Source organism: Rhinolophus sinicus, linkage group LG04 (assembly GCF_036562045.2).
Source record: "Rhinolophus sinicus isolate RSC01 linkage group LG04, ASM3656204v1, whole genome shotgun sequence".
NCBI classification, from domain to species: Eukaryota; Metazoa; Chordata; class Mammalia; order Chiroptera; family Rhinolophidae; genus Rhinolophus; species Rhinolophus sinicus.
Genome location: NC_133754.1, coordinates 156,804,582 through 156,820,041, shown reverse-complemented (window position 1 = coordinate 156,820,041; position 15,460 = coordinate 156,804,582). Strand labels below are relative to the sequence as shown.

The 15,460-nt window shown below is 54.1% G+C and overlaps 1 protein-coding gene across 3 annotated transcripts in view; it reads left to right on the top strand.

The window, feature by feature from the left end:
• Positions 1 to 15,460, top strand: part of CNTFR (ciliary neurotrophic factor receptor) — a 37,582-nt gene that overhangs the window by 13,470 nt on the left and 8,652 nt on the right. For all 3 annotated transcript variants that reach the window (XM_019734621.2, XM_019734614.2, XM_074330654.1), the window contains 2 exons: positions 6,605 to 6,689; positions 10,892 to 11,125. In XM_019734621.2, the coding sequence (XP_019590180.1) occupies positions 6,605 to 6,689; positions 10,892 to 11,125 (319 nt within the window). The remainder of the gene's footprint in view (positions 1 to 6,604; positions 6,690 to 10,891; positions 11,126 to 15,460) is intronic.

Below are 15,460 nucleotides of genomic sequence, written 5' to 3'. Positions count from 1 at the left end.
AAGCTTCCGCAGAAGTGTGTGCAGTATGTGTGCATGTTGGGGGGCAGGAAGAACAGGACACTTACATGAAGACAGTTGAAGTTTCTGTTCCCCCGCTCAGCTCTTGTTCTGTCAGAAAGACCATCTTCATTCAGTTCTTTCTGTTACAGACCTATGCCTCACATGCACTGCCTCCCGAGCCCATGTGTGTGTGCATGTGTGTATGCAAGCATAGGCCTCTGTGTATGTATGTATGTATGTATGTGAGGGTGTGTCTGCACCATGGCAGTAATGGGGCCAGGGGGTGGGGCGTAGTGGGAGATGCTGAGGCAAATAGGTCTTTTTGCCTCAAGTCTGGAAAGCTGTTCTGTCCATCCTTCTGTCTCTGTGGAAGGCCCTGTTGCCTCCTTCCTGCTTCTGCTTCATCTGCTGTGAGCTCTCTCCCCCATCAGCTAAGGGAAGGTCCTCCTCATTCAACCCTATTGCTCTGCCCATCCCCCACCTTACGTGGCATTCTTCCAGCTCTCTAACCTCCTACTGCAGCATTCTGTCCCTCCAAGAGGAGCAGACTCTACTCCCTGTAGACTTAACCTGACTGGTGTGTGGGCCTTTTCTGGGTAGAAGGTCCTCCTCATTCTTCTAGAAACCGGAAGAGACTCTGGACTAGGGTTAGGGGATGGGGGATTTGGTGCTTGTGCCACAGGTTCTGTGAAGCTGTCCTGAGCCTATGTGCCCAAAGGGAGGATCTTATCTGCCTCTTCCTGCTCCCCATTGGAGAGGCAGGGGGCTGGACCAGATGACTTTTGAGGGAGAAAGCCCAGAATTTTTGCACTAAGCAGTTGCTTAAGCACAGGTCTGTATATATGTACACACACAGCCCATGCCCAGGTCACTAGGCAGTCCCCCCTCCAGAGTGGGGCTCCACATGTGGGCACAGGCTGGTAGGATTCAGGCTCCTACTTCCCCGGGGCACCTCCCGGCTGCCCATCCAGGCTCATCATGGGAGGGCCCCAGGCTCCCCCCACAACACACCCGCACACACGTGCAGCAGGGCACGCACATGCTGACCTCAGGGTCCCCACGGTGCAAGAGGCTGGGGGTGGGGGCTTTGAGCACTCAGAGTCCAGGCTGCTGCCAAAATCCATCGGAATCCTGTCCCCCCCAGGCCCCCATCTCCGGCTGTGGAGGTCACAACAGCAGGTGCGGATACCCACCCCCCCAACTCACTCGCATTGAGCCGCCTCCTTTTCCACAACCTCAGCCAACGGCTGGAGCTGGGGACCGCTCTCCCTGCCTCCCTCCTGCCCCCCCAACTGGTGCTCAGCTTCTTCTGCCCCCTTCTATTGGGGTGGGAGGAGGGGGCCTGTGTTTGGGTGGGGGTCCTTTCCCCTGAGCACTGGGGCTTGCTCCTGGCATGGGTGGGGTTGTGGTAGCCCAGAAAGAGATAAGACTTGAATCTTGAACCCAGGGATGGTTTCTAGGTCCTATGTTCTTTGGGCAGGGGGAACCGAGGGCTGAGAGGAGGGCCAGGTCTAGATTCAAAGAATAAAGAGAGAGAGCCAGAGACGAGAGACCCAGAGACAGGAGAGAGGACACCACCGGGTGTAGGAGCTGCCTGCCTGCCCCCATGGCCAGCCACCCCAGCCGCCCCAGCCTAGGAGCTGGCCCCTGACCCAGCCCACCCCCTCCCCTATGGGGGGCCTGCCGGGCCAGCTGCCAGGGGCCAGGCCTTCCTCCTCAGCCTGTCCCCCCATCCCCCCAGCCTCTGGACCACTTAGGCCTCTGCCCCCGCCCCCACCGCCCACGCTGTCCAGGCTGCCTAGGCCTGGTGGGATCTGGGGGCCTCCAGGCCTCAGCCCCTCCTCCCCATGCCTGGAGCTTCCCGCCAGGCCAGCCCTGACTGTCTCCTAGGCTCCCCCTCAGCCCGTGCTGGTCCTCTCTGCCCACCACATCCTCGTCCCTGTCACTGCCCCTGCTCTGTCTCAGTTTTTCTCTCCAAGTGTAGGTCTGTCTTCCTCACTCCACCCTAATTCCTCTGCTGGTTTGAGTTCTCTTTAGAGTTCCTCAGGCCTTTGAATCAGTTAGCTTGTACTAAGTGCTGTCCTGAGTTCTTGCCTCATTCCCAGGACAGGCTCTCTATGGCTGCTGTGGGGAGAGGGAAGGGGATGAGGTCCCAGGACAGAGTACTTTGTCCCTTACACAGAGCGGTTCTGTAGTCTGGGGTGGCCAAGGGGGACTGGAAGCTGTGGAGATGTCACCTTGGACCTGCTATGGGCCTCTTGCCCTCCATCAGATGAATGTTTCTGACCTCACCCAGCTGGGGGGATGGGGGGGTGGCCAGGCCAGTAATCTTCGTTGGATCTCAGTTTCTTAGAGGCACCACATGGGGCCTCCCTGCTCATTCATTGTCCAGGACAGATTGAGCCTACCTGACCCTCAGCACACTCATGCCAACCACACCCTGAAGCTCCGAACACACTATTGCTCATCAACACACACACAGTTAGAGCCAGGCCACAGGCAGTGGTGCTCAGAACCTCTTATCCCCACCCTAGATGTGGTGTGGATTCCTCAGGGTTGGGCGTGTATAACCTAAACTGCTGTCTGCTTCTGCAGGGATAAATAGGGGTTTTCTAAAACTTACACTTCCCCTTCTTCACGTTCTACCTTCTTCAGCTGGGCAGGGGCTGAGGGTAAGGGTGCAGGGCACCTGGGACCTTGCTGGGGGGTAGAAGGGGTGTTGGGCCATGGTTCCTAAACCAGAGTCAGAAACTGGGTAACCGAGGTCGCTGATCTGGAGCCTGTCACTGTACCTGTCAGTCTCACTGCTGGCGACTCAGCTTCTGTGTTGCCAGGATTACTGGAGGTCTTATTCTGTGTGACTGTCCATGTTACTGAGTCTCTCAATAGCCTTGTGTCACTGTGGATGTCATCATTGTTACTCCATGTGACTGTCAGTCTCGTTGCATTTTTGATTTTGAGGTTACTATTACTGTGACTGTGTCAATGTCAACAGGTGTCATTGCCCTGTTTGTTGGTGTCATTGTACGTGACTGTCACTCACTGCATTATTGTCACTGCAGTGATTGTCAACACCCCTGTGTGTCATTGTCAACTGTACAACTGTGTTATTTATACTGAATGTTTTTATCACCATATAATGGTGTCTCTGTCACAGTGGGACAGCGACAGTAAGTTGGGAGCCCAGGATTTGTCTCTTAATGTGTCACCTGTGTTTGTGTGTGTATAACGATGCCACTCTGGGGTTCTGTGTCAGGAGAGGTGCTGGGCTCCTTGTGACAAGGGGTTTGGACTGCTGGGCTCCTTTCTTGCTAGTAGGGTGCCCTCTGTTCCCTCCTCATTCTGGTGCTGCGGTTAGAGGCCAGGCTGGCTCCTGGAAGGGTCTGCAGGGAGCCTAAGTCAGTCTGCATGGCCCTTATCTGGGGCATCGTGGAATTTATCCTCTAGATCTATCCCTGAGACATTGGGTGTGGACTTGGAAAATTCCTGGGAAAGATGCTCTTTGCCCTGGGATGGGCGGCCTGAGGTGCGCTAGAACAGGGTGGAGGTGTAGCCTGGATGCCTCTGGCCTCAGCCTCCCCACCTGGGAATGGGCCCAGTGGGGCCTCTGAGGGAAGGGGGAAGTGAAATTGGCCTGAGGCTCTCTGGATTTCCGTGACAGAGAGGGGCTGGGGTTTTAGTCCACCTTTTTCCCCTGGGGGCTGGACTCCTGGATTCCCAAGGGGAATCCTATAGCCCCCAGGAAGGCCCTGCTCTTCTTATCTCACATTGGCCAGCACTGCTGCAAGGACCGCATTCCCCACACTGGAGGAGTTGTGTGGGCTTAGAGAGATGCTGGAGGGTAGGCCGAGGGACCCTGCCATTGTCTCTGTCATTCTCTCTAGATCTGTCTCTCCTTCTGCCTTTGAATCTCTGCCCATCATCTACACTCTCTAGCTCTCTTCCTGTCTCTTCCATTTCTCCCTCTTTTGGTCTCTTTTTGTCCCTCTGGGTCTCTGCTTATGGCTTTCCCTCTCTCCCTGCTTCACTGTTCCCCTCTCCCTGGGCCTTTCCCTTTTTTGGGTGCCCCCAACCATGCAGTGTCTGTCTTGGTACCGCATCCCCCACTCTCTGCAGCGCTCACTCTCAGCAGCGCCCGTCTCCCATGGCTGCAGCCCCGTTGGCCCAGGGCCCGGCCCTTACAGTAACTCATCGGGCTGATGGAGGCGACTTTGATGAAGAAGCCACCCCTCCCCCCGCGGGGGCCTTAGTGTGTGTGTGTTTGCTTGTGTGCATGTGCATGTGTGCCAGGCCAGCTCCTCTCCGATGCCTGCTGCAACTGTACCAGGAAGGAGCTGGAAGCAGAGGGCCACCAGGTCCCTCTTCTCTCATCCTGGGATCTAACCTTCATCTACTCTGTCTGTTCAGCCGCTTCCCTATGCCCAGGTTCCTGCTCCCATGTGGTGGGCAGTGGGTAGCCCTGAGCTGAAGTGTCTTCCTGGCTGTGAGGAGAAAGACATGGGCAGATGGCAGAGATGGTGGGGGAGAGTCTGAGAGCTACCTGCAAGGGTGGAGGTGGGGAACCAGCTCTTGGCTCACTCTTTCTCTAGCACCAGCTCTAAGTTCAGAGTCCTGGGTTTATTTCCTGGCCCCACTACTTGCTGACTGTGACTTTGGCCATTGTCTTAACCTCCTAGGTCTGAGAAGTAGCTGAAGATAGGGGAGTGGCTGAGGGTCAGGAGCCAGGCCAAGTGGTAGCTAAGGCTTCAGGAGTCACTGTTGTGGGAGGGGTAGCCAAGGCCACATGGAGATGAGCTGTGCCAGGGAGGGGCAGTCAGAGCACCTGTGGCTGTGGCTGGAGGAAAACCAGGTGCAGATGGGGGGACTTGCTTGGTGAGGGGTGAGTATAGAAACCGGCAGGCAGGAAGGAGCTCTCTCCCATAAAGGAGCCCCCGGAAGTCAGATGCTCTCCAACTCCCTCAGCCACTGCTACACTCTGACACCCACATTTGTCTACCTCTGCTCTAGCTCTGTCTGCAGTGTCTCTGGCTGTTTCTCTGGCAGTATTTCTGGCGGTGTCTCTGGCTGTGTCTGGCAGTGTGTCGGACTGTGTGTCTGAGTGTCCCTGGCAGTGTTTGTAGCGGTGTGGATACTTCCTGACTGAGCATCTGGCGGTGTCTCTGGCTCTCTCTCTAGCTGTTTTGCTGGGTGTACGCCTATTTGTGTCTATCAGTTTCTCTGGTGTTTCTCTGCTTGTGTGTCAGGCAGTTTCTCTGGCACGGTTTCCAACAGTATCTCTTGCTCTCTGGCTGTGTCACTGATGGTTTCTCTGGCTGTGCTTCTTCCTCTTTCTCTAGTGTATCTGCATCTGGCTGAGTCTTTTACAATGTTTCTGGTGGGTGCTTTGGTTGTGTATCAGCTGTTCTCTGACCATGTCTCTGGGTGGGTATCTGGTTATGTCTACCTGTTTCTCTGGCCTTGCAGTGTCCCAGTATCTCCCAACTGTGTGGAACTGTTTCTTTGGGGTGCTGTTTGGCTGTTTTGGGCAGTGCCTCTGGCCAGTGTCTTTGCTGTGTGTCTGGCTGTACCTCTGACAGTGCTTCTGGTTGAGTGCCTGGCAGTGTTCCTCTCTGGATCTCTACTTCTGTCTGGTTGACATTCCCCCCACTCCTCCCACCTTGGGGTGGGAGAATCAGATTTGGAGCCTTCTCTGCAGGAAGTAGTTATTTCTCTGCCCTCAGGTATAAGCTTGTTCTGGGGTGGGGAGAAAGAAGACAACTGGACCCATTTTAGGAAGTAGGACAGCATGTAGGGGAGCAATTGGATTCATCCTGGCTCCTGGGGACAAGTCCTGAGTGTGCTTTATGTACCCGTGTAGACGTGTGTAGACGCTAATGCACAAGGCTCCTGGGGCATGTGACAGGGGTGAAGGATGGGCTGGGGTCTCTGCAAGGACTTATGTATGAAAACCCCTCGTTCTTTTGATCATCAGTGCACAAGAAAGCAAAAGCCACATCTGACCTCAGTCACAACGTACCATGCCTTGGTTCCCTACTGCTCTGAACCTCCCCGAGCTCAGTGGCAAGGTTCACTGGAGGATAAGATCCCAGGAGCTCCTGAGCATTCAGATTTTGGCTTCCCCTTGCCCCACCCCCTCCCACCCCAGAGCACAGCAGGGGACTTTCTATTCAAGGCAATTTGGAGAAATATAGACCTCCAACTAAATTAAAACATTACCCTTTCAGTTTGCAGTGTTTATAGCTAATTAGTCAACCTCATCAGTAAAACTGTTGTTGTTGTTTTTAGAAAAATGGCCCTAACATTACCATTGTTTTATCTCATCCGCGGTTGACTACATCTTGCAGCCAGCAGTCTTATCGAGCAACAAACCACTGTAGGTTGCCTTCTACCATTTTAGCAAACCTTTGCCTACAGATGCCAAGGATGCTATTTTTCTAGTGCTTGAAAGAGGATCCTGAGCCTCATTAAGGACATTTGAGGTCAAGGTGCCCTGGCCCTAGGGCTGGGATTTCCCAGTTTTGCCAGAGAACGGTGGGTGGGGGGGCTCCCCAGAAGGTTCCTGCCTGGGCTGATGCTGCCCCCCCACCCCTGTTTCTCCCAACAGATGGCTGCTCCTGTCCCGTGGGCCTGCTGTGCTGTGCTTGCTGCCACTGCTGCCATTGTCTACGCCCAGAGACACAGTCCACAGGGTGAGTGCTGGGTGGAAGCGGGGGGTTCCCTGCTGACCCTCTCCCATAGCCCAGCATGAGCTTTCCTTGGTGCAGATGTATGCACTCACCCAAGAGCCACACACTGGCACATGCTGGCATCGTCACCCATGAACATCCAGAGGGACATGAGTCATATGACACTTACATGAGGGTGTCTCACTGATGTTGTCTCGTAGGCACAGCCCTCTGGTCGCTCTTGGGTGGTCTCATGCTGATGGTTTCCCTGGCCTGCAAGGATCTGTCCCTCTTCCCACTAGGATAGATGCAGGGTACAGACAGGTGGGTTGGGAGTTGGGGGACGCTAGGGACAGGGCCCCTAGATAGTATTTGGTGAAATGGGGTGCCCTGGGGTTTGTGAGGGATGCAGTGGGAGGCACTGAGAGAGACAGTGGGCAAGAATGCTTCCCCTTATCCTAGAGGGAATATGGGGACAGAGATGGAGGACTGAGAACAAGATGGGGGGGATGGCACACTAAGGAAGGGGACTGGTCGGTCAGTCAGCTGTAATGGCTGCAGGACGCAGGATTGCCTAAGCAGGCCCACTGGCAGCCTCCTGCCCTCCCGCATCAATGTCCAGTGAGGGCTAAGGCCTCTCCACAGCCCACAGGGCAAGGAGCTGCACTCCTGATGGTAAACAGGCTCCCTCTTAAACTTGACCACCAGCCATTCCACTGCATTTGAGGCAGCACCTCACATGGCCACGTCGGTACAAGGGCTAACCTTGAAACTCCTCAAACAGGGCTCTGGATACATCCTCCCTTGGATGTATTCTGCACCCCCCCCACACCTCAACTGCCTTGGGTAGTGACAGAGAAGGTGGGGGCATCTCTAGAGCCCAGGCATGGAGCAGATTCTGATGGCTGAGCTCTGCCATCCTCCAGGCTATGGGTTCAAGGAGGGTAGTGGGTCGAGGCTCCTGTGTCCTCTTCCTTGTAAGACCAACACAAAGACCCAGAGAGGGCCTGGCCCACACCAGGGCTGTTCCCCAAGGGGCAGGGCCTGAAGGAACCACCAGGCTGGCCCATCGAGCACCTGTCTGCAGTCAGCCTGCCCTGGGCTCCGGTGCTAACCTGACCTGCCTAGGTGTGCAGTGGTCTCTACCATTGGCCTGGCCCCTGCCCTGTGTGGAAAGCAGAGCCACATGTGATCAAGGCCCTGATCATAAGGCCACATCTCTGCGAGTGTGTGAGACTGTGCGTGTGCATTAGGCTGTGTTCTTGTGTGGGGGAGACCATTTCCCTGTTTGAGTGCATTTCTCTGTGTGGTTGTAACCCTTGTGGGCTGTGCCCCGGTGACATTGTATTTGACCATGCCATGTTCGTGGGGCTGTGTCCTTGTGCTTGAGACTGTATCCCATGCATGATGGTTTGATAGTTTCTCTCTGTTTCTGTCTCTTTGTGTGATTGTGTCTCTGGTAAACTGTCTCCCTGTGTGTGAGACTGTGTCCCCACGTGTAACTGCCTCTGGGTGACGGTGCCCTTCCTATGCAGGCATGTGATCTTGTATCAGGTGTTACCATCCCTGAAGTGGGACAGTGTCCCTGTGTGGCTGTGACCTTGGGGATGGTTGTCCTGTGTGTGCCTGTTTTTCTCTGTGGTGACCGTCTTCGTCCTATTGTGTGTGGCGACGTGAAGTTACTTAGAACGCTCGGGGGGACTGTTTCCGGCATGTGGTCCCCATGTGAGCCTGTGTGCGCAGGTGTGAGGGAGCCGTCAGCTCTGTCCCTCTGTGTGCTCCGTGTTCATGACCTCATCCTGTCTCTGTCTCTCATCCTGGCTTCTAACAACCTTTTCACAGCTGATTCCTTTGGAGCATTTGTCACCGCGTCAGGGCCAAGAACCCCATCCTCCCCCTGCTGCTTGATTTAATTTCTGAAATGGACAGCACATCAGTAGGGGCACCCACGGGGCGGGAGGAGAGCTGTCCAGAAACAAAGGATTAAATCACTGCCATCTTTGGAGCTGTTGCATGGCTGTGTGTATTGCCATTGTTGTGTTGTTGTAGCAGTTGGGACACTGTGATTGTCATGTCACGTTGCCCCCTCCGCCTCTGCCTTGTGGCCCGTAGTTGTCTTCTGTCATTGTGTTGTGATTTTTCATCCCTGCCCTCTCCTTATGTTCTTGGTTTGTCATTGTTGTCTGGTTGTGTTACCGTGTCATCTCTGAGGTGGACAAGGTAAGGTGGAGAAGTGTTATTCCACTGCCATTATATGTGTTGTGTTGTTGGGTCACTGTTTCCTCATCTTGTGGCTGTACCCGCCCCCCAGGATTAAAGGACCATCCTGGGCCCCTGTTACTTCTGAGCTGCTGTTGGTCAGTGTTGATGTGTTGTCTCTGGGACCATGATGGCCACGCCCCTTCCCCAACGGTCAGTTTTCAGCCTCCTCCTCAGGCAGCTGGACTCAGAGTCTCTGCTGGGGGGTGGGGTGCAGAGAGAGGGGCTTGGCATGTTTCCTGGAAGCTCCAGGTTTTTGGAAGGGAGGCTGGAGGGGGGCTCAGTGGCTAGGGCTGGTGGATTGTGGGGGGAGGCTCTATGGCTTGAGCCTTGGACACTAGGCCTCTGGTCAGGGGGAGGCCCCCATTCAGTCTCTGGTCCAGCCTCACAGCTGTGGCCTCCAAGGCCCCCAGCCACCGCCCTTCCGCCCTGTTCATCCTCTGTTCGGCTGGTCCCAGGCCCTGCAGATGAGTGGTCAGGGCTGGCTGGGTTTCCTGCTTCCCTCTTCTCAAACAGGGACAGGGAGGCTCAGAGAGGGGCAAGACAGAGACAGACAGTGGGAGAGAGACCTGGAGACATGCAGAGACTCCTGCACCGGGAGGCCAGCAGAGGCAACAAGCAGGGACAAATGTTCCAGCACAGAGAAAAGCAGTGCTGGGGAGGGGGCTGCGATGGAGGGAAGGGGGCGGCTGGCAGCATATGGAGATCCCTACCTCCTGCAGTCCTGGTGGTGTTAACAAGTCTAATTAAGAGGCCACTGGCCCAACTTAATTGGCTCGTTAACAGGAACTGCCTCTGAAAATCCCCCAACTCAGCGGGGTGGCTCTCTGAGGGGCAAAGTGAGCTAGTGTTAACGAGGGATCTCACAGCCCCCCCACCCTGACCCTTCCCCCTCATTCTTCTCCTCCCACCCTTACTCCCCAGATCTGGCTGGGACCAGGGAAGAATCTATCCTTCCAGTCTTGGGGGGTGCAGGATGAGGAGAGTAGATTAGCATCTCTGGCTCTGCATGCCTGCTTCTCCACTGGAGTCCGTAGATGGGTGTCTGGGACTTTCTCTGTCCCACTTGCCTCCCCCACCTAGCACTGCCTCTCGACAGGTGCTCCCTCCCGCCCTTTCCACTCCAGTCTCCTGGGCTCCGTCCATCATGCCTGGGTTGCTGAGGCCAGGGCTGGGGTTTGCTTTTGGCTCTGACAGGCCCCTCCTGGGGGCAGGAGAGGAATGGTCAGAGAGATCCCTCAGTCCCAACACTCCTCCACCCCCACTCCAAGCAGTTCCTGCTTTACAAAGTTGACAGCTGCCAGGAGTTCCCTAGGGCTTCGGCTACCCTGCCCATTCTCCCTTCTCCTGCTGCCCAAGCCCTGAATGGCTTGTTGGGGGGTGGGGTGGGGCTTGTTAGGGGGGCCAGAGTGAGGGAGAGGGAGAAAGGCAGGACAGAAAGAGATAAGGATGGAGAAGAGAAACAGATGGGGAAAGACAGAGCACGGAGTCCAGGAATGGGGCCTCTCAGCTCCAGCTTGCCTGGGTAGCAGATGTCAGTGACTGGGGCTGGGCCTGTTGGTAGCAAGAGGTTAGGGTCATGGGGGTCAGGAAAACTTTTAAAGGACTTAGGGACTGGAGGTGAACTGGGTTTTCACTGAGATCTAACCCCTTCCAGCACTCCGCACAATGTCTCTCCCTCTAGCTCTGTCTCTCTCTCACACACACACGATCTCTCATTCAGACACACACAGTTCCTGGACATGCACACACACAAATGTGAAGATATTCACATATCTGTACACTTGAACAGCCTCAGAAAAATTTTGCTCACTTCTCATCTCCCTAAAACACTCACACAGTCCGAGCCTCTCAGCCTGGACTCCTCACTTGGGCACATTCATAGGCTCTCATCCTTGCACATGCACCTGGAGTTGCTGGGGACAGCTATAATATGTGACTTTTGCCCTCTGCCCCCCCCCCCACAGAGGCACCCCATGTGCAGTATGAGCGCCTAGGTTCAGACGTGACTCTGCCATGTGGGACAGCCAACTGGGATGCAGCTGTGACGTGGCTGGTAAATGGAACAGACCTGGCCTCTGACCTGCTCAACGGCTCTCAGCTTGTGCTCCGTGGCCTGGAATTGGGCCACAGTGGCCTCTATGCCTGCTTCCACCGTGACTCTTGGCACCTGCGGCACCAAATCCTCCTACATGTGGGCTGTGAGTATCGCTCCCAACCCCTCATCCCGTCTCCCACTTCACTCGAGGGGGTTGTCAGGGAGGCCCAGAACCCTGGCCCAGATCCAGTCCCCTTCCTGTTGGCTGCAGCACCCTGACCCGAGTCCTGTGACCCGATCCCAGCCTGCTCTTCTGACCTCTGAGCCCAGTCTTGCCCACAGAGTCTAGACGCCTGAGCATTTTGCACATACATTCCACCACCCCAGAGATCTTTGAGATTCTGAAATCCTATTCCTATGACAAAATGGACAGAGGAAGGCTGACAGGTCATGGCCTGTCTGGGGCCTGGTGGGGAAATATCCTGGGGTCACAGCTCAGAGCAGGAGGAGCCACATTCCTCTGTGTGCTCTCACAGGGGCTGGCCAGGAGGGCCTTACGGGGGAAAATGGGATCTGTGGTTACGTAGGTACAGGTGTGGGCACTCGGGGGGTACCAGTGAAGAAGGAAGCCTTCTTGGAGGGGGAAACACATAGAGACTTAGAGGATTTGGAAGCTATGTTGAAAAAGTCATTTCTGGTAGAGAGCTGAGTTATAGGCCTCAGAGGCTGAGGGGCATGAAATGGGAGGGGATGGGGCAGAGCATGATCCTAGAAGCTGGGGAGTGACACGATTAGGGTCACATTCTGAAAAGATTCCTTTCATTGTGGTGAAGAGAGGCAGGCTGGATGGAGCACAGCCAGGCAGGAAGGAGGCGGTTTTGGGGATGCAGAATAGATGAGGACCTGGGACCAGAGCATGGAGTCGGGGACTTTGAGAAGGGAGTGATTGGACCTCCAGGAGTTGGGGATGAATTGGAGGTGGGAGGACAGCAGAGTAGAAAGCAGGAGGACCCAAAACAGCCGGTGATACCAATCACTGCAGCAGAGACAGTGGGAAGGTACGTTGGAGGAGAAGATAGTAAGTTCCCTTTAGACAGTAGCGTAGCGTGAGTTTCCCTAGAATGAGATCCCAAGATGAGATGTATATGCAAGTTGTTAGTTTGGCAGGTGATGGAAATACCTGTAGGTGAATGGGAAAGGGATAGAAAAAGGAAGTTAAGTTAGCCAATAAAGAGTGAGTTACCAGCCATTACATCTGGGCTACGGGAGTTTAACCTCCTGGGAGTCCAGAAGATGCACCTCAGAGGTCTCCTGCCAGAGGGATGAGGGAGGTAGGATGCTTATATACCACCTCCTGCCCATTCTTGGTTGGGGGAGTCTCCTGGCTGAGGGCGGGGATGTTGTAACTCTCCAGCGCTTTTGGCCTGATACCTCAGCAGGCAATGCAGGTTTTGGTGGCTAAAGAAAGCTCTAAGGCAAATAAATAACTGCAGAAGCAACAGCGGGTATGAGTGAGGCACTACTGATAATCTGCTATAGACATGTTTGTTGGGCTTCTCGGAGGACAGCTGGGAATTGATGGTTGGTAGCCAGTGGATCTGAAGGTCTGGGATTCAGGGGAGATGGGAATTTGGGGGGGGTGTCAGCTATGGGAAGGGGTGAAATGGCCAAGGGAGAGATTGTGGGATGAGGAGAAAAGAGGACCCAGAATGAGCCCTGAAGACCATATAAGGGGTTGATAGACATGAGCCACAAAGAGAGAAGGAGGAGCCGGTAGGAAGGTAGAGGGAAGCCCAGGTGAGTACAATTTGGAAGAGGGGTTTGGAGAAGTCGGGGTGATGAGGTTATCAGTGTTGCTGAGGGTCAGCTGGGCAGGTACTGGATCTCAGCCAGAGGTTCCCACTGACAGAATAAATACTCTGAAAACAGTTTCATTTCTTTTCTCCTTGAGCGAAAGATTCAAGCTTCTCTGGCTTCATGCCAATTGGGTGATGCTCCCCACTGTCTGAAAATGGTTTCTTTACTACCTGGGAGCTACTGAGAGGAGGAGATGCTTGAGGGACCTGGGAGAAGGCCCTTGCCTCATTGTCAGGAGATTGGTGTGGACAACCATGGGTTGCTCAGGGTCCTTTACAAAAATACTGACCCACCGGTAGGGCTAGAGGAGAGGTGGAAATATGTTTTGGTGGGGATATTCCTTCCCCATAGAAAAGCCTTTTGATGTGTTGAAACTGGAGAGGTAGCAGTCCTAACCAAATGGCTTAGTTGTAAGCCAGGAGTGGAGTGACCCCTGTTGGCCAGGTTGAGAAATGCAGGACCAGCCTCTGGGAGTCCTCCCTGACCCACCTGAAGTGGAGCACTCAGCCCTGCACTGGACCCTTTTTCCATGGGAAACAGGCCATATACTGAGTGCCATAGAAGGAGGATAAAACCAATTTGGCACTGTCACCCACACTCCTGTCTTCTCAGTTTGAACCCCACAAGCCCTCAGGATGGACAAGGCTGGCAGTGATGGCTTGGCCTTGGTGACCCTGGGCCCCATTCCTGATGACTTGACCTTCTTTGAGGGCTCATTAGAGGGGAATTGGGTCTAGAAGTAATGACTGTAGTCTGTATCCACAAGACATACCCACAGCTGCTCTGTTGTGACCAGAGCCCAGACCTGTATAGTGCTGACCACTCCCCAGGCCTTGCCTGTCAGAGGACAGCTGGCCATGAATTGGCTGTAGCAGTAGTAACGGGTACTTATCTCTCATTGCCTTATTTCCTTCTAAAGCACTGGTTAGAGGAACAGGGGACATTAATTATGATTGTCTCAGTCACTTTATATTAGTAACACGAGACCGGGTTTGGCAACACTCGATATCAAATTATCCTTCTTGCCAATGCTCAGAGAACAGGACAAAGTTACCCCTGATTTATGGATCATTCAAACCAAAAATTATTTAATATTTATCCTAAATATATATGATTTTCATTTCTCTATTTCCACGGGAACCTGATCATAAAAATATTCTGTTGAAAGTCCTCTTAACCAGACTGATCCCTGAATTGCTTTCTCCTGATCCACCTTTCTGCCCTCAGGTGAATACTCATAAACAGCTCTGAGGGGTCCCCTTCCCAGAATGATGAAAGGACCCCCCCACATTAGGAAACAGGATCACAGGGTTCCTTTTAGTAGTAGTCTTTTGTTTACTAGATACGGCTGACGCAGTGTCATTCTGATTTTAAGCTAAAACAAGTCAGAGATTAATCGACTAAATTTAAATTAGACAGTTCCTTGTCCAGTTTTTAAAAATTTATGTTTGGTTGGTCAGTATGGGAACTCCAGAGCCCCTGGTTCAGCCCTACTTTGTCCTCAGCCCTGTTTGGCTGGAAAGGAAAGAGCAGCCTGAGGAGGCAGGAGGGGGACATTTGGGAGTCCAGAAGTTGGGGTGCATCGAGAGATGCCACAAGATAAGGTTGGGACAGGCCATGGGCCTTGAATGCCGGGCAGAAGGAGAAATGTGGGTGGGGCTTGGGCAGGGCTGAAACTGGAAGGGTCACCCTGCCCCACCCAGCCTGATCTGGCCTGGCCTGGCCAGGGGTGTGGGCAGCCTGCCCCTCCTTTTCTCTGGGCCTGTGGGCAGGCCTCGTGCATGCTGGGGGCTCCAGCCCAGGCGGGCTGGCGAGAGTAGAGGAAAAACATGCGGTTTGGTGGGCTGGACATGGAAAAACAAGCCAATTAGGAGGAAAACAAACAAACCCCAGGCCAGCAGGGGCACACGCACACATGTACACGCACACACAACCCCGCATGGGACTCAGGGACATGCTGCCACAGGCTGATGCCTCACTTGGGCATCTCAGGAGCCCCCACCAGGGGAAACTCAGGATGCCTGGGCATCCAGGAACATACCAGTATGCCTAGAGTATACATACTATGATACGTATGTGTGTGAGCTTTTGCTCACGCGTTCTCTAACATGCTCTCACACGGTATCCAGCTGACGTGTGAATACACTTGGAATTCTGGGCATCTTCCCACACCCAGTTTGAAAAATACATTTAGGCTTAACTCCATCTCATATACAGTGTCTTAGGTATGTCGTTTTGCTGTCACTGTGTTTCAGACACAGTGGCATATGTACACATGCTCTCATAGAGTACATCGGCCCCACAACCTTATCCATAATAGATCATCTCAAAATCCCACAGCCTCGCCCTGAGGCACACAGACCGTCATCCAGTCACACACCTAATCACACAGTTACATGGCTGCCCAGAGTCTGTCACACACGTGAAGCCTCTCGGAGTTCCACAGCCTCACAATCTCACTGTCTTCCAAACACTGACAACAGGCCTCCTGATTGCACACTGCCCTACAGCCTCACACTTGGTCTCTCACAGCACCCCACCTCCACCACCCGGCCCCTCAGCTGGGCTCCAGCTGCAGCAAGTCACTCCTTTTCTTCCTTTTGTTTTTCTTTCCTCCTTTCCCCTCTGAGAAACCTGGTCC